Here is a 24,548-nt window from a genome sequence, read left to right as displayed (position 1 = left end):
CTGAGGAGCTGGCTTTGGGATAAAAGTGCTCGTTGCCCAAGTCTGAGGACCTGAAACCCAGGTGCAGGTGGAAAGGAAGAACTGGCCCCACTGCCTTGTTCTCTGACTTCTGCACACATGCTGTGCCAGTCTCGTGCCCAAATAGGCACAATGATAAAAAAAAAAAATTTAAAATAGGGGGGAAAGTAATGTAAAAATTAAAAAGAGGGAGCTGGAGAGGTGGATGACTCAGCATTGAAGATAACTTTCTGCTCTTGCAGAAAACCTGGGCACCTCACAGCTGTCTGTAGCTCCAGTTCCAAGGAATCAAAGCCCTCTTCTGACCTCCTGGTCTCTATATGCACCAGTTTATATCATTATTTTTGTGTATGCTTGCTTGTCTGTATGTACACATGCATGCAACTGCCCATGGAGGCCAGAAGAAAGCATTAGATCCCCTGAAGCTGGTCTGTAAATGATTGTGAGCCACTAGATGTGGATTCCAGGAAGCAAACCGGACTCTTCTGCAAGAGTAACAGGTGTTCTTAACCACAGAGCTATCTTTCAAGCCTGGGTTTCTTCTTTCCTAGTTACATGCACTAAAAAGCAGGGAACTTTCTAACATAACCAGTGGGTTTTTCAATGATAATTTAAGGATTATACTGATCTTTATCACTTATATACTGTTGTCATTGGAAAGATGATACTCTTTGTGAACCATCCTTGTTTTCATTTATGCTAACAGCGCCTCCTTTGGTCTAAGTCTTAAGGGGCTTAAAATATCCTCTGATATCCTCTGTAAGAAACATCATGGAATGTGTGAATGTTAAATGATTTCCCTCCAACGGTGTGCTTTGAAAGTAGCACTCAAAGCCGGGCGGTGGTGGCACATGACATTAATCCCAGCACTCGGGAGGCAGAGTCAGGCTGATCTGTGAGTTCTAGGCCAGCTTGCTCTATAGAGCGAGTTCCAGAACAGGCTGCAAAGCAACACAGCAACACAAACCCTGTCTCTAAATAAATGATAGATAGATAGATAGATAGATAGATAGATAGATAGATAGATAGATAGATAGATAGATAGATAAATAGTGAGGGAGTGCTCAGGCACACATACCTGTAACCCTGGCACGTAGGGAACAGAAGCAGGGCAGTCAAGAGTTGGAAACCAACCTGGGCTGCACACATGGTGACACCATCTTCAAAAGACAAAACCGTTAACAGGAATACCCAAAGTATGAGTATGTGACTGAAATATACCTAGACACACTGAAAAGATTTCACAACTTCAGTTATGAGTGATAGTTTCCCCCAGACACTGCTCCAGAAAGATCTAGAGGCTAAATACATCCACATTATCTGTATATGGGTTATAAAATGAATAACCAAGTATTTTAGCCATCTAAGCAAAAATTTGACAATGTACCAAGATTTCTGCTGAGTTACAAACTACCAGGTAGCTGGCTAGTCGCTGAGGTTGCTGGCACCTGATGCATTTCCTACATGCAGGCCTTGCTAGTATGATTTCTGAGCTCGGAGAGTTTGCAGGTTAACTATCTGTTGCGGCCTCTGCCTTTTTCCTATCCTAGATGTAGTCTGAGCACCACTGTACTCTGCCTTTCCTTTTTTAGCTTTAGTCTAACAAAGGTGTTCCTCCTGATGACACAGCGCCACCCACTCACGGCAGGTTAACATGGCTTCCGTGCTGCTTAATCTGCTGTGAATGTTAGACACCGACATCCTGTCGACGTCACTGCCAAACAGCTGGCTCATTCCTACAGCCCTGTGCCTGCTCCGTTCCCTTGAATTTCTTTTTCTTTCTCAGTTTGAGAACTTAATTTCCTTCCTTTGATATAGCCTTAATACAAGATATATAGAGAAATATATAAACATGTGTATATGGCATATATTCCATATATATCTTGTATTAAAACTGGATCAAAGGATATATATGTGTGTGTTTATATAAATACGTGTGTGTGTGTGTGTGTGTGTGTGGCAGCCCAGCTGCCTCTGAATTGCTTTGTAAACCACGCTGGCCTCAGACTCCACCTCCTCCTTCCTCAGGCTCCCCGAGAGCTGCAGTCACATTCATGTGCTACCACACCCAGGTTCTCTAGTTATTCTCTGTGCAGCTTCAAAACCAGCTCACATAATCTCTCACCTGCTGGCCCTGTGCTCAGTTTATGTGGCCCTGTGAATAGGAGTGAAGCGGCTCATCGTTGCCCAGCCTGTGTTATCCCAGACAGCACAGAGCTTTTTATTCATCTTTATTCATTTATTTCTTTTTGGTGAAGACAAGAAACATAACAGGAACATGTTTTTCCTTCAAGCACACAGGAGAAGACAAAGGACTAAGTCTCATTTAGTGTGGTGGCCGTTCTAGTCCCACACTGGTAAAACATAGTGTCAAGTATTACTACAGCAGGAAATATCAGTACAACAAGTTACGTTGTTTTTTTTCTTTTGAAATCACTTTTACAAGACATAGCAACAGTTTTCAAAATCTTCGGACTTCAAAGATCACATTATGCGGATTGTGTTTCTAGGAATACAGCTATGTAGGAATAGACACCAGAATAAGTTAATCTAGTAATGAATATTCACGGAGGCTCTGTACTGCAAAGGACAGATATTCAAATGTTTGCACTTGTTCTCAAGGATAAGCAAAAGGCAGGCTTGTAAACATCAATTCTGCCAGTCAGCTGACAGGGAGTAATAGGGTTTGGTCAAGCACAGTGGGATAAGGAGTGCACACCGTTGATCTCCCACAGACAAAGGTCACTCCGAGAATCTGGAGAAGAAAACACCCAGACTTACATCTGTTCACAAAAGATCTATTGGCGAAGTTGAGAATTAGGAAAAACTCCTCCAAGCATTCCTTTTAAATCCCAGCCCATCTGATCTCCCCATTCTGCACTAGAAACTTGCCTCAGTGACCAGTGCCCCCAGCCATGCTCCTGCAAGACATCAATCATCACAGCAGGCCTAGAACTCGCTCTGCAGTAGGCTCCCCTTTCACTCTAGTCCTTCTCTGGGGCTCCACTGAAGGTATCCAGACCTCCAGAGCTCTGGGGAAGCTTCCAATAAGTTCTTTAAATCAAAAAGAGGATGGGTGAGGGCCACAGCTGCAGGCTCAGAACTAAGAGCTGTCACTGCACAACTGCGTGCACACAGGAGCAAGCCCTGCAAATCCAGACTCCTTACATCCCCCATCCCTCAGAAGAGGCTTGGAGTCTCCCACAATGCACTTGACAGCTCGCTTCCTCCTTTGTTAGGATGGAAACAAGGAAGGAAATTCAGAAGCTGATAAGTAAGAACCAAGGTCAGACAAGCAGAACAGGGATGACGCACGTAGCTACTCTCTAGTCATTCTACAGGCTGCGCCCCGAAAAATGCATGCTGGTCTTTAGGAACAGGTGCAGTTTTAGTTGTGTTTGTTCACATCTCGCTCAGGGGCTGCAGTCAGTCGTTGAGATTCTTCTTTCTCAAACTAGAGCTGAAGAAATACACAGCATCTGGTGGAATGGAGGAGGAGGGAGGAGTGGAGGTGGCCTCCCTTGAAATTTTCAGACGTTACTAAGAGAAGGGTGAAATAGTAAGGACAGCAAGAGATTTAGAGACTACAGTACCTTTTTCTGCCTGGGCAGAACTGGGAAACAGGGAGGAAAGAAAAAACAAACCTGTAGCCAGTTTTGTTTTTCTGCCTTTAGGCTGTAACTGCTTCAAAGAGAAGGGAACAGGAAGAAAGAAGAGTCAGTGAGAAAAAAAAAAAAAAAACCGCAGCAAACCCTGTGTGGAGTGCCACAAATGATTTCCAACCACCCCAACCTAGGCAGCTATGACTTAATAATCAGTGTGGGTGTGGACACAGGAGTAGGGGGCGTTACCTAACAAAGTTGCCTGGATTCCGAATAATTTGTTGGCTAGGGCTCAGAAGGGAGGCACTCAGGCTTTGCTTTGGGCATTGCCTATGAGAGTACACATTCTGCCCAGTGGCCAACGGAGTCACAGGTAATAGTCGGGGGTCCTGTGTGCTGCCTAGGAGCTTGAGTCCTTAGTTCCTGAGGAACAGTGTTGGCCTGTGCCCAGCTCAACCAGGAGAGAACTAGTGGGCAATTGCACAGGCCTTCATACTCACCAGTAGCTGATCACAATGCACAGTAACCAAAGGTACAAGACCGATGTGGTAACATAAAACACTCCCGGTCTGTTACTTTACTCATGCCTAGTAGTCACCCACCAGCCACCTGCTTCAGTGGTAAATAGCAAAGGCCCAGGAAGACAGCTAGGATCAGTTGGAATGTCCTGATGGGCTGATGGCTGGGTTGGGATACAGTTCCATCTTGCAGTGGTGAAAGTCACAGTTCATCACAGTCCATAGAAAATAAGAAACACGGCAGGAAGAATGAGACCTGGCAAATTCTTGGTAAGGATATGTCAAGCTTTCTTAGGGTAGAGAACCACTTTTAAAAAACTGGAAGAAGACATGGTCACAGACAAGAACCAAGCCATGCAAAGGAAGGCAGTACAAACTACAGCACTGTGAGCTTGGCTTAGAAGCAGTTTGGAGGCCATGCACTTGGAACACCATTAACACTATGCAGGACACGGTGATGGCCAAGAGAAAGAAGAGCATAGACTTGGAAGCCACAATCTTGAAACTACTAGAGACTGAGAAGAACCAAAGGACACAATCCAACAGGAAGAGAAAGCAGACGAGAGGCTGCATGCTGCTGGCCAAACCGAGGAGGTGGTAGGACTCTCCTGCAGGAGCTTCTTGCAAGGGAAGAGCTTAGCCAGACTGGAACCTGAAGGACCTGGGACTCTCCACTGGCTGTCTTGGTGGGACGCGAACTCCTCTGCGTGGCCCATCGCCCATCAGGTAGTATTGTAGAGGATTGGACCACAGCTCGCCTTTGATAATTTCAGCTATTCTGTCGAATTCTAGGAGGCTGTGGTCTGAGAACCAATTGAAGAAACTGGGAATCGTGTTCCCCTCCCGATTCCTGTGGATATGGGCCTGGGGTTCTTGGCCCCGGTGCCAGCGGATCGGAGTAGAGAGGGATACCACTCTACCGGAGGATCTGCGCTCATATTCCTTGACCAGCCCCTCATTTCGGAAGTAGGGGTTGCTTTGGAAGATGAACTTAAATTTGCAGCCTGCTCTTGGGTGCTTAAGCTCCTCCACTTCTAAATTGATCATGTACCTCATCATGTCTTCATCTTGGCCGCTGATCATTGGTGACAGCTGAGGGTGGTTCCGAAAAGCGGTGACCCAGAAACCTGGGATGTTTTGGATGATGAAACTTCTGCGCTGCATGTGGAGCCTTCTCATCCGCCCAAATTTGCGTTCCAACTGGAGGAAGGCCCTGTCGGCCTGCGCATTTACGTTTGACAGCTCTTGATCGATGGCCTCTAGCGAGTCCATGCAATTATTGATCTTCGGGGCCCTGGGACGAGTCTCCTCCTTTCCTCCTCCGGCTACCTTTTTTTCCTTCTGTACCCCCTTCTTTTCCTGCATCGCCGCCCCTGCTTCTCCCTCCTTTTCGGCGGCCACAGAGGTGGCGCACTTGGTCGCCGTCATTTCCTTGGTCTTCTTTGCCCCCGGCACCATCTGGGACCCCAGGCCCACCGCACCACAGGCTTCCAGAGCTTTCGGTCCAGCTGGGCTGCGCGGCCCTTCAGGCTGACAGCCATTTTTATTGCTGTCGTTTGCTGCCACAGGGTCTGGGGCTGCGTCCCCGCCCTTTGATGGAGACAGAGCATCCTCCAGCCCCTCTCCGCCTGCCGCATCACCGCAATTTTCAGCCACTGCAAGGCAAAGCGCAGGTCCGCCGCAATGCTGGGAATCCGGGGGCGCGCCTCCCTCCGCACCGGCCTCACCTGCATCCTCCATCGCCCGCGCCGCCTCGGTTTCCTCACGGTTCAGATCCAGATCTTCCGGGGCATGGGCGGGGGTCGTGGTGTTAGCGAGAGGGAGCTCATTGCCCTCATCCAGGCCGCTCATTTTGGCAGATGTCAGCCCTGCAGAGGAGCCTTCCTCGTCCTCTGCAGACGCAGCGCAGCACCGCAGTGAGTGCTTAGCTCCACCCCTTTTCCTTCGGGGCTGTTGCTACCATGGCAACCTGTGACGTCAGGGTAGCAGCTGCATCTAACCATAGCGCGAGAACTGGCTACCCAGGTAATTAAGCTTGTCAGTCAATGTATTCTTTTTGTCTTTTTACACGATGCTGTAAATTGAATCTTATCTGGAAATTGCATTTGTTTACACAAACGGATGCAAAATTATATTAATGTGTATTCGCAAATCTCTAAATTAATTTCAACATTCTATAAACCATTGTCTTAAAATACATTTATAAACAGAAGCTATTGTTTAATAAAATCAGATCTCATCGAGCTTCTCAGAAATAGAAAAACGAATTCCCCAGCTCACAGGCCTTTCTTATTTCTTCCACAAATTCATGGCGTTTACTGAAGAATTGCGCAGAATCCGATTTTGAAAGACAAGTGTCGTTGCTGTTTTTATTTTTATGCAAATGAGACATTCAAAAGATTCATTTCAGCTTCTGTTACGATTTTAATGTTTGTATATATTAGCCGATGTCTATGAAGCGATTGGATATTTATTCACTTTCAAATGAATAGTAAACTGCTCCTTATAGGTGGCCACACAAATACCATATACACAAATTTAGCCCTTCGATATTACTGGAGAAAACATAATCTCAGAGGATTTTGAACGTTCCTTTGCCTTGGGTTATAATCTTGGTTTCTGCTTCATGCCTGTGAGTATGAAGCCAACAAACATTTGCCCGAATTTGCTTTTGTGAAGGCAGAAACAATTACCAGCTTTTCCAGACAGCTAAGTTACTGTCTCTAAAATAGCTGCTTAGAAAGAAGAAAGGTCATCCATTCAAGTCAGCTTAGAGAAAGTATTTGTAATCACCACTGTCTCTTAGCTTCCTACAGTCAGAATAATGAGGTTAATTCTTGGGTCGGTAAGACTAAAGAGAGACTTAAATTCTGCATGTTTAATGTTTCGGGTCCTATTAGAACAAAGTGTTACAGCTCTTTGCATTGGGAAATTAATTGACTCTCACCCAGAGTATGGTTATGCTCAAATTCTCGGCTGGGAATTAGAGTTTATATTAAAGCATCACTACCCCAAGACCTCTAGTGAGGAAGGGGTAGTGCCTGCTTCAACTAAGACTGGGAGGTGATGAGAGACATCACTGGCCAACAACGAAGGGCATACCATGCAGTCTGGTGTCCCCACCCAAAGCTGGTATATCCAGACTGACCTCTCCCTGCTGAAAAATAGATCAGTTCTCCAAATAAAATAAAAAGGTGCAAAAAGGTTAAATCCAGAAACAGCAATTATTTTTCTGGGCCCTTTCCTTTTTCTCTAAACAAATGTTCTTTTTGCCTTACCGAGCAGAAATCAGTGTATTGCTTCACTTCCTTGGTAAACAAATAGACATTGAGCTGCAACTGGCTTTGTGACTTCTGGGCTATTCTTTGGCATCCCACTGTTTCTGTACCTAAAGACTCTCCCCACTGCTGTAGAAGCAGCAAACACTCTTGGGCTTTAGCCTAAGCCACGATGCAGAGAAACATCAAATGCCGAACCAATTTACAGGGCAGTTCAGGCGGAAGGAAAAAGTTCGTTATTACATCACTTCATAAAAGTGAGAAAATTACATGTGTCAGATTTTTCCCCCTTGTATTTACCCATGTTTTAAAGATTAATTTCTCTACCGATGAAACAACCCAGCCTTCCATCATCTTTGATTTGATTATACCTGCCACCTAAATCATTTGTTTACCCCTCACAGCTGGCCCTTTATTTAAATGTCTACGGGAATCTCACAGGACATTTAAATCACATTGGTTCATATCAAGGAACCCAGGAAGCACCAAGAAATCAATTGTCCATACTGGGATTAATGACAAATCGCCTCTTCCCATCTCTACCTTCCATACTGCTTACCACGTTAGCATTGTTAATCCTTTAAATTCCTATAGCTCTCATGGCTTTTACACCCAATTTAGAATTTACCTGGGCTTAACTTTTTAGCATTCCTGGTTGTGATGACTGTTTTCCTCATCCCAGCAAGATAATAATGTGGTATAGCAAGCAACTCCATTGACATTTAATACAGTACAGGCCAGTATCTCACAGAGTGTTTTCATGAAACCTGATTGTGTAAGTGAGAATTTAAATTTAAATGAAAACTTTTAATATGACTTTCCTAGTGTTTGAGTTGTTTAGATAAAGCTATAAATCATACCTTAAGTTTTTGGTATGTTAGAAGATTGAACGTTTCCTATATAACGGAGCATATTCTGTTGGTAATTGGCAATGAAACTCAGTCTCATTGAAAACAATATGTCAATAACATGGTGCTATGGAAAGATAGGCATGGAAAATTCTGTGAAAATCTATAATATAATTTTCATTTACTGGGAAATCAGAAGATCAAACATAGCAGTCAAATAGAAATGATTTTATCCAAGAATATATAAATACTAAAAAATTTATGAAATATGCCCTATTATTCTTCTTGACTTTTTTCAGAATAATAATATTTCTAATTATATGATTATTAGGGGTTATATTCAGTTGTACCTTTGTATACTGTATACTTTTACATACTTGGCTTCAGATGGAACTGAAGAATTGATTTACAGTCATACAGCAAACAGGGAAGCGACGCTCTGCCCCTCCATAGTCTGGCTCAGAAGCCTGTGTGCTCACTAATGATACTTCCCAAACAATTGAAACCCTCTCTCTAGCCCTCCTAACCCCATTAGTCAGCACACCCTAGGCAGGATGAATTACAAACAGTAGAAATGTATTTCTTGGCGTTCTGGACACTGAAATCAAAGACCAAGGAGACAGTAGAGTTGATGTCTGATGAGGCCCTGCTTTTTGGTCGTAAGTAGCACTTTTCGTTGTGTCCTCACATGAGGAGGACCTTTTAGGGATCGAATCCAGTTAAGACCCTCAACTGAGCCCTCAATAAGCAAATTAGCTGTTTCTCAAAGACTCCACCTTGATCCTCACTCCGGGGATTATCTTTCCACATATTATTGGAGGGGCATAAACATTTGATCTATAGCATCTATTTTCCTCACAATTAATAATTGTTGGGGATGTACCTAGTTCTTAAAGAAGAAAAGAATGAGTGGTCCTCGAGTTCAATACCTTCGTAGTTACCAATCGATTTGATATTAATTTTTGAAATAAATATTATGACTTTTCCTTATTTGAAATTCACATGCTATACTATAATGTTTAGAGAGGGGGTGGGGAGAGAGGAGACAGAAAAGAGATGGGGGACTAATTAAGACTCTATGTAGCTCTTGCTGTCCTGGAACTCATTATGTAGACCAGCAAGCTGTCCTCAAATTCAGATTCATGTGTCTCTGTTTCCAGAGTGCTGGGATGTACCTCCATACCCAGCTTTTTTTTTCTAGTTTATTTTTTTTAATTTAATTTTATATTCCAGCCACAGTTCTCTCTCCTATCCCACTCCTCTTCCAGCCCCTTCCTGTCTCCCCCCCTTAGCCTCCCACCCACTCCTCCCAAAGGGTAAGGGCTCCCATGGGGAAACAACAAAGTCTGGCACATTAAGTTGGGGCAGGATAAAGCCCCCCCACCCCTGCATTAAGGCTGAGCATGGCATCCCACCATAGGGAATAGACTCCAGTAAGCTAGCTCGTGCACCAGAAATAGATCCTGGTCCTACTGGCAGGTGCCTCACAGATAGAAGCTTCACCCCTGTCTCCCACATATGGAGGGCCTAGTTTGGTCCCATGAAGGCTCCACAGCTGTCAGTCTTTATGAGTTTCTAGGAGCTTGATTCAACTGCAGTTTTTTTGTGTGTTTTTTTCAAACATAAGTTTTAGTCAATGCAAGATCATAGTAGTAGCTTAAAAATAAATGAAAGAAATATTTAAGATCTGTATTTCAATATGTAGATGCTGTGGCATGCATAGCCTTCACGCTAAAGTGAGGTAGTTGGATGGTTTATGTATGGAATCAACAGAGTATGGAGCTACCATTACCACCGAGTCCCATGGATGTGAATGGTGGAATGTTCTGAACCGAAGAGCAATGTCATGGATAGATGAAGTGTCCACAATTTACGTGGTCCATATCCTTAGTCCTAAGGCACGCTGTTTTTTGTTTGTTTGTTTGTTTAAGAGCAATGTCATGGATAGATGAAGTGTCCACAATTTACGTGGTCCATATCCTTAGTCCTAAGGCACGCTGTTTTTTGTTTGTTTGTTTGTTTGTTTGTTTGTTTTGTTTTGTTTTTTGACACAATCAATGAAACTTTACTACTGTTATCAAAAGAATAGCACTCACAATGTAGTCGTCCTTGTCTGGGCACACGTGAACTTGGTTGTTGGTTTCACTGCCATAATTGGACAACAGCAGCCTCTCGATGTTTCATCTTCAAACTCTTCAGAATTATAAAAGGGAAAAATGTGGGGTTACATGTTCTCTGGGTGCCTTCTGCTGACATCGCCTGGCAAGAGCAAGAGAGCACCAGGGTCATATTTGCAGGTGTACAGTGATTTGGAGTGCATGTCTCAGAGGAACACTTACATTAAGTATTGGGACGGCTTACTAAGAGTGTTTAGACTTCAAAAGCATTATTATTATTATTATTATCTGGTTATAATCACGCATGCCTGAGCTCGAGAGGCAGAGACTGGAAGATTGCCACAATTTGAGATCCGCCCCCATGTCCCAGTCACCACACAGGGGTACCAATGGTGACATGGGCTTGGGAGAGTTAGCCCCAACCACTTGGATGCAGGAAAGCTAGCCCTGCCCCTTGCATGGGTGGTACAGCAGAGCTGGCTTCAATGGCTTGGATGCTAGTGAGCTGTCCCCACCTCTCTCAGGCTGACCCACTTGGAAGAGGGGGGGGCCTGCCCCTCACCTGGGCAGCATACGAAAGCAGGACTCCAGACAGCTGGCCCCACCTCTTGTTCATGCTACTGATGGGAGAGCTGGTCCTGCCCCTTGTCTGGGCAGTGTGGGAGAACTGTTCTTGGCGACAAAACACTGGAAGGCCAGCCCCTATGACATGGACATGGGAGAGCTGGCCCTAGCTCTTGCCTGGGTAGAGGAGGTGCTGGTTCTGGTAGTGTGAATGAGGGAAACCTGACTGACCAATTCAACTACCACCCAGGCCCAGATCCAGGGTTTTGGCCCACTCTAACTTCGCTGGAGCATGTCAGGGTCCTCTCTGCCAATCTGTAACTGTAGGATCACCTCAGGACTCAGGGCAACAGCAGGATATCTGAGAGCTTCTCCGGGGGTCCAGTATTGATGATGTAGCAGAAGCCAAAGGCCTTGAACTAGCCTAATGACTAGTTGCAATGAACACTCCAAAGAAAAGTTGTATGGGCAACTTCAAATGCCACTGTAATGTATGAAAATTTGAATTTTTTTTTTTTTGGTTCATTCTGTTGTGAGGGAAAGTGCAGCCAAGCAACTTAGTCTGCCCAGTAAAGGTCAGAAGTGACATTTGTAGTGACAAGAAGCAGTTACAGTCCGCTAGGGTCTGGAAACACTCCAATTTCTTTATAAACATATTCCTTTTTTAAAGAAGCTATTCATAAGCAGATTTGGAAACAATTAACTGAAATCAAGCTATACATGTAAAGTTTTATATATATTTTATGACAAAAGTAGAAGCAACCACAACAGAGCACAAGTATCTGTTTGAAATGAAAAATGATGCAGCTCATGTTACTTACATCCTGGGTAATAGACTTTTTTTTGCTGAACCTATACTGGAGATATGAACCTATATAGGGAAATGATGACATAGATATTATGGAGTTACAAAATCAAAGTGTACACTAAATTGTTAATGCAGCTCTGAATGTGTTTAGAATGGTTTCAGTTTTACGGTGGTGAGCATTTCCAGCATGTTCTCTAGGTGCAGACAGTTGAAGTGGTACGACCGTATGCTACATGTGCTCATAGTGACCTGGTGAGTGAGACACCATGGTTATCAATGGTGTTGCAGTTTACTAGTGTAGACAATAGGCTTATCGTGCTGTTTAGAAGACAGGAAATTCCCATGTTTTATTAGGGGTACCTGACACCTTGCTGAGCTTCACATTTCACCCCCCATGCTCTACAGTCGGCCCACATCCACGGGTGAGAAGTGGAAGGGCCCAAACCGTCCTACCTTCGTGTCAATTACTTTTCATGAACGAAGCAAACTTAACCCACTGTCAATTATTTTTTCAATTCCAACACAGCCCCTACAATATCAAAAAAAGAAAAATCATGAATGAAGGAGGATTGTTACACAAATTAAAAAGATGATTTTGAGGCATTCTGCTTAAACCTCAGGGAACTGGGGCAAGTTTTTAAAGACTGAATTTGAGAAGACATCCACAGTGTGCAAAAACAAGCTGCCAAAGTCAGTCTTCCACAGACTGTGTCAGAAGGACAAAATAGCTGAACTGAAAAAGCTAAATCTGTCTTTTCAAAGAAAAAGTGTTGAAGCTCAGATGGATTCTACTGCAAAGTCTGTGTAAGTGTTAGCATATTTAATGGCAACAATATCAGGACCATTTACTGGTGGTAAGTTTATTAAATCGTGAGTGGAACATGGTTTGATATGCCCTCTGAGAGGAATATTTCTAAAATCAGGTTGTCTCACCAGACTATAAACATGCAGTTCGAGGAACCTGGGTGGAATGAATGAGGAGTGGATTTACACTTTATTCTTTAGTGGCAGGTCACGACACTGATGCTACAAACACAGCCCACCTTGCCATGGTCGTTGAAGGTATTTATAATCATCGTGTTCCTGAAGAAATGCTTCTTTTGTGCGCTTAGAAGACAACTAGAACAAAAGATTTATGCCAAGTAGTAAAAAGGAAGTTAAGGAGATTTTCTTTGTCCATTGTCAACATGTTTAGACTAGATCCTGATAATGCCTTGGAGACAGAAGACAAAGGACGGGGGTTGTAATGTAACAGAAGACAATGCAACCACTGTCCCACATTCATGTCTGAGGAAGCATCATTGCAAAACACAACAACAAAATATATGCACAAAATCCTTAAAGACTGATAATATCATGTGTATTGTCACCAACTTGTGAATCATGCAAGAGCCCGGGAACTAATCATAACCAATTCAAGAATTCCTCTGAAGTACTGATGTGACTATGGAGACATCATTTACTTTTCAAAACTAAGAAGGCTGAATTAAGACCAAATGTTGAAAATATTGTATGGTTTGGGACATGTTATCAAGTTGTTTGTAAAATCAGAAGCTAAATTTATGCCAGAACTTAATAATAAAAATGGCCTGAAGATTTAATATTTTTATATTAAAATGGGTTAAGCCTGTGCATTCAAAATGAAAAGTCACTACTCATCAATGAAATGTTTCCAATTATAATAGAAATCCTAATGAAACTGGAATTAGGACAAGCTCAAATTGAAACAATTTTATGTATCTCCAGACATTGGCTGAACTGTTCCGTGAACAGAAACAAAACAAACAAACAAAAAACACAAACAAACATGTAGCCTTGCTTTTCAGTTTGATATAGTTTGAAAAGATTTCTTGGAAAAATGTATTTTGGTAAACTTACAACTCTATTTTTAATCAGCAAATATGTTACTTGACAGTTTTCAAAGGGTACACATAAAGCTTCAATCTAATCCTCAATTTAAGACAATTCTTCTTTGTCTAATATGACCCAGAGAAGCTAAAATGGTTGAACACCTCCAGCCTAGAGCATGAGCGAACATGGTTTCTAAACGCTACTTCCAGAGTCTGTCTCTCTCAGCCTAGAGTGGGGCATTTCTAGTAAGATCCACACACTGTTCACACTGCTAGCCTAGAGCTACCCATAAAAATTCATTGCTTTAGGGTGATGGACAGGAACAGATCTGAGCTGAAGCTGACGGCCAGCTTGTGAGCACTGTAATGTTCAAAAACGGTCCACATTCTTGGCAGCACCCTAGGGAAAGTACATCGGAGTATATCAGCACTATTTACAAGGCAGTGGATCCTGGGCAGACCCCATGACAGTGACCAGGTTATTGCACGTCTTAGTTGTAAGTTAAAACACTCTTCAGTAAGATCAGTTTTGGCCTGGTACTAAAAAGTGGCATTTTAAAGCTAAAACAGCTATTATTCCTCTGGTTCTTTGGTCTTTTTTTTAAAAAAAACTTTTAATTCGTTCTTTGTGTCTTTCACATCATGCATCCCCATCCCATCCATCTCCAAATAAAACAAAATATAATTTAAGAGAAAAAAGGGGGAGAAAGAAAGAAAGAAAGAAAGAAAGGGAAAATCGTGTCATGGAAGCTGCCGTGTGACACAGGGAGTCGCCGAGTAAACCTTTATCCATATATCTTAACATGCAGGTGCTCATCACAAAGAATCATTGGTCTGGCTGGAGGTCCCTGGTCTCTGTTCCACCGTCGATTCTGGGCCCTCACTGGAACTCTTCCTGCACATCCTATTGCTGCCCTGTGTTGTGGGGGTCCTGCAGCCCTGGGTTCACAGGACCAGCTCCCCACCCATGCACCCCCTCTGTGCTCCAGCAGATGGGATAGATGTTGGGATGGGTCAACACAGAACCCTGGTTCTGATCCTGGGCAGTTGCAAGGTTGGTCAGCCCTCCTGCTCGCCCCAGTCTTTACCACAAGAGTGAATTCCTCATCATTTCCCAGACTAGTTCATCCCTTGCAGTGATGGGGCAGGACCAGTTCTCCAGCTTTCAATTCTCAGAGTTGGTTCTCCCATGCCTACACCTTCAGGGCCAGCTCTTCCAAGTTGCCCAGGTAAAGTGTAGTGGCCATTTTCCCAAGTCTGCTGCTGCTGCTGCTGCTGCTGCGGCTGAGGGGCAGGAAGGCTCTCCCACTCTTATGACCTCAGGGCCACCTCTCCCACCTGCCTCAGGTGTTGATGGGAGGGGTGGTGGGGGGGAGGTGGACAGGATGGGGGAGGGGAACTGACTGCATTTCTCCCCACTCACACCATCACCTGACAGATGAATAATGGGAACAGCTCTCCTGTGCTCACAACTTCAGGGCTGGCTCACCCCACCTTCACCAACCTTAGCTCTATTGTGCTGCCAAAGCGAGGGGCAGGACCTGCTTTCCTGACTGCTGCAACTAGTAAGGGGGAAGGTCAGTTCCCTCATCTGTCACAGGAGGTAAGGGGTGAGGTTGGTAAGGAGAGTCATCTCTCCCCCCGCCCACACCATTGCATGACTGATGCGTAGTGAGGATAGCTCTCCCATGCTCCCTCACAGCCTGGCTCAGCCACACCTCCACCAAGGGGATTGGCTCTATTGTGCTGCCCAGGTGAGGTGCAGGGGCCTGCCCTCTTTAGCCTTGCTGGTGGGGGGCAGGTGATGTGGGAGGTGATGTATGCTGTGAACGTGTTTTATTGCCATTGGTTAATAAAGAAACTGCTTTCAGCCAATGGCTTAACAGTAAAGCCAGGCTGAGAGAGATAGAGAGAGAGAGAGAGTAAAACAGAGTCAGGGTGATGCCATGTAGCCGCTGCAGGAGACAAATGCTTCCACTGGAGCCCACTGAAACTTTGCCGATAAGCCACGACCTTGTGGTGATGCACAGATTAATGGAGATGGGTTAGTTTAGGATATAAGAGCTAGGTATTAGTTTCTGAGTGATTATTTCGGGTTTAAGCGGCTGGGAACGAATAAGCAGCCTCCAACAGGCAGGGAGCTATCCTGCTCTTATTACCTCAGGGCCAGTTCTCCCACCTACCTCAGCTGTTGCTGGGGGCCATCTCTCCCCATCCATGCCTCCTTACGGCAGATGAGGGGCCGGGCCAGGTCTCCCATGTCACGTTCTTGAGCCAGCTCTCCTGCGCCCACATCAACAGGGGCAGCTCTACTGTGCTGCCCAGATGAGGTGTAGGGTCCACTTTCCCCAGTGTTGCAGCTGGCAAAGGGAAAGGTCGGTTCCCTTGCCAGCTGGAGGCTGTAGAAGCAAGGTGGGAGGGCATCTTTCCCTCAACCCACCCCACCACTGCAGACGAGGAAGACAGTACCATCTATGCCCCTCTCATGCCCTATGGACTGGCTTATCTGTACCCGTCTACAGAGTCAACTCTACTGTGCTGCGCAGGGCCCGTTCTTTTGAGTGCTACAGCTGGTGAGGGCTTGGGTCAAGTTCCCCACCTGCTGCAGGTGTCTAGGGGTGAGGGGAGGAGGGCATCTTTCCTTGACCCACACTACCACATGGCACACGAGAGGGGCCTGATTTGCTCTGCCATTCTCACACCCTCAGGGCCAGCCGGCCCACGCTTCTGTGAACAGGGTCAGCTCTATTATGCTGCCTAGGTGAGGTATAGGACCCTCTTCCCTTAACGCTTCAGCTGGTGAGGGGCAGAACCAGCTCTCCCTAATGTTACAGCCAGTGAGGGGCAGGACCAACTCTGTACAGCCTTACGCTCTCTGCCTTTGGTGGTATCAGGAGCCTCAGACATCAACCCAGACAGTGGCTGCATGAGAACCATGAACCTAGACATGGGCCCCTGTTATCAGCCCAGGCCCAGACATCACTCTGGCCCTGGGTGGCAATGAAGCCACCCACCTCAGCCCAGTCCTCACCCCTTTCACCTCTTCAGAAAACCTCTGTCCACAGGAAATGAATCTCTCTCCCCCATCCCCATAACACACCATACATTTGCTCACCATAATAGTGCCTCATGTTTCCTCATCAAAGCCCAGGCAGGCCTGGATGTTGGCATTGGACAGAAGCATACTTGGTTTTTTTTTTTTTTAAATATTTTTTGAGTGTTTCATCTGCGTTTGTTATGTGCATCTTTTGCACATGCTTGGTGCCCTCAGGGGTAACAAGATAGCATCAGATGCCCTGGAGCTTACAAGTTTGTGCTGTTGCTACCCTCTCAGCAACCTTATGATGTGTTGTCTGAAGCATCGATCTTATAATGCAGGTCTCTATATAGGTAAGGAAACTGAGCTGCAAAGAAGTAGATCACTTCGGTTAATACTGTACATAATAATTTAAAATGTTACTCAGTCCCCATGTAAAGCTAGTATCCCGTGGATCCATCATGCTATTGCTGAGTAATCTAAGTATTCATAAAAATTAGTAACTTATCTTTGTGATCCATTTCATTTTTAATTGACCCCAAGTCCTCCCGTGTGTTAACAAGGAAATTTCTTTAAATAAAAATGGAGCTAGGAGGAAACACCCACATTTCTTAGTGTGGTATTCTTGTTTGCTTTTCCTGATGCTATGATAAAAAGCAAAAGGCTTATTTCAGCTTATAGATCCACCACCAGGGGCACAAACTGGGAGGCAGGAACTAAAGCAGGGACCATGGAAGAATGTTACTTATTGTCTAGCTCCTAGTAGCTTGCTCAGTTACCTTTCTTACATGGTCAGGCCTAACCTGCCTAGGGATGCTGCTGCCCAGTGGGCCAGGCCCTTCTATATCACTTTAGAAAATGACCCATGGACATGCCCCAGGCTAATCTGACATGAGCAATTTTTCAAGTGAGGTTTCTTCTTGCCAGCTGACTCCAGGTTTGTGTCAAGTTGACAGCTAAAGCTGACTATGACAGGTGGCTAGGTGGAAACTTTCTGTAGGTCTTCAGAGTCTCTGAGGTCAGAGGAAATGGATAGAGGCGGACCAGTAGATAAAATTAGCCCCTCAGAGCTCAAAGCACTTAGCCATGAAGAAAGTACTGCTCCAAAGTTATTTATTTTTTATAGGATGCTTATACAACTGTGACTTCTCTAATCTAGGACTCAACAGTAAAAGGAGTAGTCTCTCCACCATCTTTAATGGCTCCCCCTTGTCAGTTTAGCCCTCCCTAAATTTGCTTGATTGTATTCTTTAGGGATGAGCAATAGTTGTTTTAAGGAGGAAAACATCAAATAAATGATTCTACCTTCATGGAGTGAGCTCCTTCATTGCAAAGAAAGTCTTTATCATCTCAACTCATTTAATCCTTACCACACATATAATGGTTGAGTTATTAGGTAATTAACCACTAAAAAATTAGTGATTAAGATTGCTAGTATTGCAATACACTACTTTCCAAAAGCAAAGTATGTACCTTCAAGTGGTAAGCACTAGTGAAAGTGACATGATATAATGTCAAGCTCAGATTTTGTTGCTAAACAATTGTTAAAATAGAGAGCCCATGTAACATATATATGAAAAATTCAATGTCTAAGTATTTACTGAATATTATGTATATCTCTAAATTAGATGATACAGAGCCATTTATTCTAGAAGAATATGAATCTACACTAATCTTTATGGCACATACCTTTAATCCCAGCACTGAAGTAGAGAGGCAGGTGGATCTCTGTGAGTTTGAGACCAGCTTAGTCGACACAGAGAAACAGTATCTCTCACCTTTTTTTAACTTACTATTCTTTACTGACCTTGAGTTTTAGCCCATATAACCCTTGACTTACACACAAACACATCCAGTTTATGGGAAGAAAGTGATACTGTTTAACTTTAAAATATCATGTATGATTTGAGATTCACTGAGTACTGTCCTGTATAGTTACTACTGGCCACATTAAACAATAAAGGAAAACTGATTTTATTAATATGTTTATCCCTGTTCAGCTCACATTCCCTGCTTAGGGTACCCATCACAATCTCTAATTCTTCCATACATTATAAGGGTGAAAAATAAAACATCCGACAGAGTGCCATGCCTTTATTTACCATCTTGCAATTAAATGACAACAAATATCCTCACAGTACAGCTCTAATTGTCAGCGTACTTTCACAACTATTGTGCAATTTAAGAGGCTACCAAGACAATCAAATCACATAAATTTTCCATGAAGACAATAACTTGACAAACTTGATAAAGACCAGATTATCTAAACTGCTTCTAAGAATTTAGATTAATATTGAAAACTGTTATGAATACTCAAGACTATTGTTCTTCCAAATGCTTTCAAATAAATGAAAAGAAAGTATTTAAACTTTTCCAGTAAATAAAAACAAGTAGCAGTTTACTAAATGCTGGCAAAACAGGAGCACAATATCATCCTTTCAGCTCTATCAGGTCACAAGTAAGAAGAGGAAGATAACCCACACTTGTGCTGTAAAGAAGCCCTGTGTATTTAAATCATTAACTTGGAACTTCCCATACACTTCCTATTGCAATCCTGAGAAAGCATTTCTCCTCACAGCACCATTGGCCAACCAGGACTTGAAAACTCTGTCAGCCTGGTCTTCATCTTCAGTCCAATGTTTATCTGACTTAATTTGATCTTAACCCTTTCCAGTTCACAGGGTACCCATCACAACCTCTTTAGCTCTTCCGAATGTTATAAGGAAGATCTCACCTGTTTCTCTCTAGCGCCATCTCCCTATAAGCCTGTGAGAACTGCTAATCAGCTAAGGACTTGTGAGGAGAGCAGATGAGGCAGCCAGAGTTCTGCAGCCTGACAGAGCATCCTCCCTGGAAACGCTACCGGTCTAAATGAACTGCTGATCTTGCAGATGTTTCTGAACTACTACTTTTCACTGAAATAACAGGAGGAAGGTGGGGTGGCAGAGTGAGGGTGAGGAGCCTTGGCAAGCGCCGGTGGAGCTCGGTATAGGCAAAAGCGAGCAGAATAGGTGCTGGTGCAGAAAAGGAGTCACAAAAACCACACACAAGGCGGCCCACTCCTGTTCTCCTACAACATCATTAATGCCCAGGAACTGTCTGCAAACTTGGTGCCCATACTGTCACATGCTCAACAGGTAAATAGAAAGGGCCCCTAGACAAAGCAAAGGAAGTCCAGGTGGCAGTAAACAGGTGACAGAAGGAAAACAACAGAGTCCAAGCAGTGCAAACTTCAGTATCACGTGTTAAGCTCTGAAGGATATGAACTAGCAGATACGAATACAGACAGCATCAAAGCAGAAGCATGTCCGTAGTCTCTTAATCTTGAGGTTGAGACACTGTCCAAAGAGAAGATGCAGAAGTCAGGAGGGAAAAAAATATCAGAATCACTGCATACCCGCTGCATTTGCTCAAGCACAGGTGAGAAGGGGCATGTTTCAGCTGTATTTTCGAAGGCAAAGGTTAGCCGGACTGGAAGCCAAAGGGCCTGGGAATCTCCACAGGCTCTCTCACTGGGCGACGCCTGGGTCTACGGATTCCATCCCGGGACAGGTAGTACTGCAGTGGATTTGGCCACAAGTCCTCTTTGATAATCTCAGCAATTCTGTCGGATTCTGGAAGGCTGTGGTCTGAAAACCAGGTGAAGAAGCTGCAGATGAGGTTTTGGTTTCTGCGAATGAAGGACTGGGGCTCATGTCCCCTCCGCCATACGATCGGAGTGGAAAGAGACACCACTCGACCGGAAGACCTCACTTCATATTCCTTGACGATCAGCTTGTTTCTGAAGTAGGGGTTTCTCCGAAAAAAGAACTTGAATTTGCAGCCAGTCTTAGGGTGTCTGAGTTCCTTCACCTCCAGGTTGGTTACGTACCTTAACATATCAGCATCCTGACCCCTAATCATGGCGGACAACTGAGGGTGGTTCCGGAAGGCAGTCATCCAGAAGCCTGGGATATTCTGAATGATGTAGTTCCTCCGTTCCAGATAGTGTCGCCGCATCCGCCCAAACTTCTGCTCCAGATGTTGGAAGGCCCTGTCAGCCTGAGCATTCACAGTGTCCAGTTCCTGCTGGATGGCCTCCAAGGGGTTCATGCGGAGATTTATGCCCAGATGCCAGGGCCCTGCCTCCTCCTCCATCTCCCTCATCCTTCCACTCGCCTCCAGCATCTCCATCTCTTCACCCGGGGGCTTCTGCTCCACCTCCATCACCTCCTCCTTTCCTTCCATCGCCACTTGAAACGGTTCAGCTGCTGCAGCCACTGCGACGTCGTCGGCCTTGGCCGTCTCTCCGTCTTCCGGAGCCACGGGCGCAGCGGCCAGGAGACTCGAGGCGGGAGGCGGAGTCTCTCCCTGCCCGGCTGCGGTCACCCGCATCTGGGGCTCAAGCCCCACGACACCCCGCGGCGCCGGGCTCGTCACGGCCTCCGCTAGGCCCTCACCTGTCAGCACGGTGGCCGAGCTGCCCTCGCCGAGCAGCGGACGCCGGCCTGGGCTCCCCGGGACACTGTCAGCATCGCAGAGGCCGTGGCTGGGGGACACAGGGGTCCCCTCGTCCTGCTCCGGGCCGCTCATGCCGGGTCCGGTCGCGTCAGCCTCGGTGTACACACAACTCCCCTCAGAGCGCACGCAGCTCCCGCTACGCCCCTTCTCTGTCTCCAGGGCGGTGACGTCAGAGACGCAGCCCGCAAAGATCGCGAGAGCTTGCTGCGCAAGGCATCTCGGTCATCCTAGGAGACCGAAGGCGGGGATGGGGGAGGGGGGAAATGTTTGCAGGGCTTCTGGAAAAATCTCTGCTGCAGCCGTTGTGGCTGCACAGCCTTTACACTGCCTACTGTGGCTGAAGGTCTGCCAATGAGTGCATCCGCTTTCTAGTTATGTAAGAAGATAAAAATATCACCTGGCATTCGAAAAAGCTCGGAGCAAAAAATTCCGTATCTAATGCCACAGTGCCCCCACCCCCATTGTTAGAAATGAGAACTATGAATTCTAGTCTCGTAGGACGGGTTCTTGCCTGTCGTTTCGGAGGAGGATCGCGACCTCCACGCTAACCTGGGCTACGGAGGGAGACGCCGCCGTCTCAAAACAATAATAAAAACGCAATTCCCTTCTAATCTCTGTTACTGGGGAACAAAGCTCTGGGTTTGTTTAGTAATTCCTATTTTTCTGGAAGATGCTTGCTTTGTCGTTATAATTAATGATTGTTCTTACTGGTGCATCTACCGCTGTCATAAACGCACATCCTTTACAAGCTCTTACAAGAATCCTGTGAACGACATTCATTTTACTCCCCGTGGAGCTGAGATGAGGAGAAACTGAGTCGTTTACCAAAGTAGCATAGAAAATGACAGAGGAATGATCTGAGCCCAACAGATTTGATTCTGATGGTCTCTGAACAGAATGTGACTTCACTTTAACATAAAAGCATAAAGGCGGAGTCAAGTTGATACATATTTTCTCCCTCCTCATCCACAAACAGATTAATATTTACGGACTGGTTCATTCGTTTCCTTTCTGTTTTGAGAAAAAGCAAGTAATTATGCCTGGTCCTCAAATTCGGTATTTTGCCAAAATTTATCAGAACAAATGTCATTTTTCTGTATGACAAATATTTCTATAACATGATTTACCTTCTTGCAATGAAGTTCATAGCAACATATATAAATAGAAAGACTTAATATAAATTTTTTACCATAAACGTTATTGTAGGAGTGGTGATTTTAGTATAGCAAACGAGTCACCGGCTTGCTCTGTGATGAATGGCGTAGTTAGAAAGTTAGACTTCTCTTAAAAGACACTATGGGTTAAGCTTGACCAGGATGTCTATGTCTATATCAGGTCTTCTGAAATTGAGTTCTGGGTTTTAAAAAATGCCACACACACACACACACACACACACACACACACACACACACACACACACACACACACCTTGCACCGTGTTTCACACCAAGAAACGTTAGTTTCACTTTTAAATATTTGCTAGCTCTGTTATTTCCATCAACTCTCACTAGAGGGAGCCACTTGTCCTTTGGAAAGTGATGGTGAACCTATGATAGAACTGGATTCTGGTAAATTGACCTACAATCTTGTATTCCCACTCAACTATGATTGTTAACAGATGCATCTCAGAGAGGATTAGTTTTATTTTGATTTTCCAGAGACCGTCAGTTTGAAGTGTCCCATTTGATTCTGCCTAGTCTGACAAGGTCCCCATCAGTCATGGACTTGATGCATATTGTAGCTCCATCATTCACTGCCTGTTTGACCTGAACAAGTCACCTCTCTAGGTCACAATTTTTTTTTAATAAAAAAGGAATTACGGGCTGGTAAGATGTCACAGGAGGGGAAGGTGCTTGCCACCTAGCCTCAGGATGACTTTAATCCAAAGACCAACATGAAAAAAAGAAAATGATTCCTGCAAGTTTTCCTCTGATCAACACAAGTACCTCCACGTCACACACTATACACCCCCCACACGCACAAAACCAATCAATAAATCAATGATTTTAAAGTAATATTTATACTTGAAATGAAAATTATTTATATTTTAGAATTGTAATGTGAAGATGACACAAGATGTATAAAATAAATAAAAATGATGTATAAAGTATGTAGGATTATAAGCTTTCAATTCATAGAAAATAGCAATATTATATTTTATTTATGCCAAAGCTTACATACATTTTAATTAAAATTTTGTAGACTAACTTAATGATTTCCTTTAGAATGTTAAGAGCATGGAGTTCAAAGACAAAGTCATTCATGCAGATGAGAATATTCTCTATAGAGGAAATGAAATTTGACTTGGTTCCTACTTTGGATAAAGGCTGACCAGCTGGAGAAATAGGTGGAGCCTGGGAACAGGAAGCATATTTGCACACTACATCAGCTACTTAGTCGTTCATTCTACACTTGTATAATATAATAACCACCATTCCCATGTGGCTATTATTTTTATATCAATCTAAGAGAAATTAAAACTCTAGCTCATCAGTCACATCCACTTCCTTTAAGGTGCTGAATGGTGACATCTGAGTGGTGGCTGCTCAACTGAAGAGCACACAACGTTCCATTGTGGGACAGTTTAGACATTTTTCTAGACAGCATCATGTAGCGGGGGAGGCCTTTCTGGAACTAAAATGATATACAAAGAATCAGCAGGTACACAACTTACAAATGCTTTATAGAGACAGAACAATGGAATTCATCCTTTTCGTTTTCATATATCTATATATATCTATCTATATTTGTGAAGGGACAGTATTACTAGAAGTATTGACTGCCTCACATATCAAAAAGATGATCCAGCATTTAGGTGGAGAGGTGGGATTGAGTGGAGAGACTGGGGATGGGAACAGGAGAGATCATGTATGGAAGAAGGCAATTAGAGTTGGGGGCATCTCAAGGACAATCTAGAAACCTAATGTAATGAAAACTACCAAGAATTTTGAGGGTGACCCTGGCTAAGACTCATAGCAATGGCGGATAAGGAGCCTGAACAACCCATCTCTTGTAACCAGGCATGTCTTCCAGTGAAGGGATTGGGACCCCAACCCAGTCGCATAACCTCTGACCTTCTATTTGTCCTGCCTACAAGATGTGCTGGGGCAAAGGTGGTGTAGAAATTGTGCAAGTGGTCAACCAATAACTGGTCCAGCTTGAGACCTACACCACAAGAAGGAGCTCACCCCTGACACTGCCTGGAGGGCCAGAACCCAGAGACTGGGTACCCTAGAGATCTAGGATAGAACCAAATATGTCTGGCAGAAAAAAAAATGAAATGATTCCTATCAATATTCTGCTATACTCATAGAATAGTGCCTATCCCAATAGTGATCAGAGAGTCTTCATCCAGCAACTGGAAGAAACAAATGCAAAGACCCACAGTCAAACATTAGGCAGAGTTCG

At 44.4% G+C, this 24,548-nt stretch overlaps 3 protein-coding genes across 3 annotated transcripts in view; 1 reads left to right on the top strand and 2 right to left on the bottom strand.

Moving 5' to 3' along the window:
* Window positions 1-2,236: 2,236 nt before the first annotated feature.
* Tspyl4 (TSPY like 4) lies at window positions 2,237-6,060 on the bottom strand. Its single transcript, XM_005363522.3, has one exon. It carries the CDS (start codon window positions 5,987-5,989, stop codon window positions 4,775-4,777), a length of 1,215 nt encoding a protein of 404 aa, XP_005363579.1. The 5' UTR covers window positions 5,990-6,060; the 3' UTR covers window positions 2,237-4,774.
* Window positions 6,061-6,086: 26 nt separating this feature from the next.
* The window catches only part of Dse (dermatan sulfate epimerase), a 140,242-nt gene continuing 121,780 nt past the window's right edge, over window positions 6,087-24,548 (top strand). The window contains exon 1 of the mRNA XM_026787408.1: window positions 6,087-6,163. Within this exon, the coding sequence (XP_026643209.1) occupies window positions 6,100-6,163 (64 nt within the window). The 5' untranslated portion in view covers window positions 6,087-6,099. The remainder of the gene's footprint in view (window positions 6,164-24,548) is intronic.
* Window positions 18,720-21,311, bottom strand: Tspyl1 (TSPY like 1). Its single transcript, XM_005363521.2, has one exon. The coding sequence runs from the start codon at window positions 21,210-21,212 to the stop codon at window positions 20,103-20,105; it is 1,110 nt and encodes a 369-aa protein (XP_005363578.1). The 5' UTR covers window positions 21,213-21,311; the 3' UTR covers window positions 18,720-20,102.

This window comes from Microtus ochrogaster, linkage group LG9, assembly GCF_000317375.1.
Source record: "Microtus ochrogaster isolate Prairie Vole_2 linkage group LG9, MicOch1.0, whole genome shotgun sequence".
Lineage (NCBI taxonomy): Eukaryota > Metazoa > Chordata > Mammalia > Rodentia > Cricetidae > Microtus > Microtus ochrogaster.
The sequence above is the reverse complement of the archived record's forward strand: the minus strand, read 5'-3'. Positions and strand labels throughout refer to the sequence as shown.

Bases quoted from the DNA above. Each gene is read 5' to 3' on its own strand.
- Tspyl1 (XM_005363521.2), bottom strand. From the start codon at position 21,212: ATGAGCGGCCCGGAGCAGGACGAGGGGACCCCTGTGTCCCCCAGCCAC.
- Tspyl4 (XM_005363522.3), bottom strand. From the start codon at position 5,989: ATGAGCGGCCTGGATGAGGGCAATGAGCTCCCTCTCGCTAACACCACG.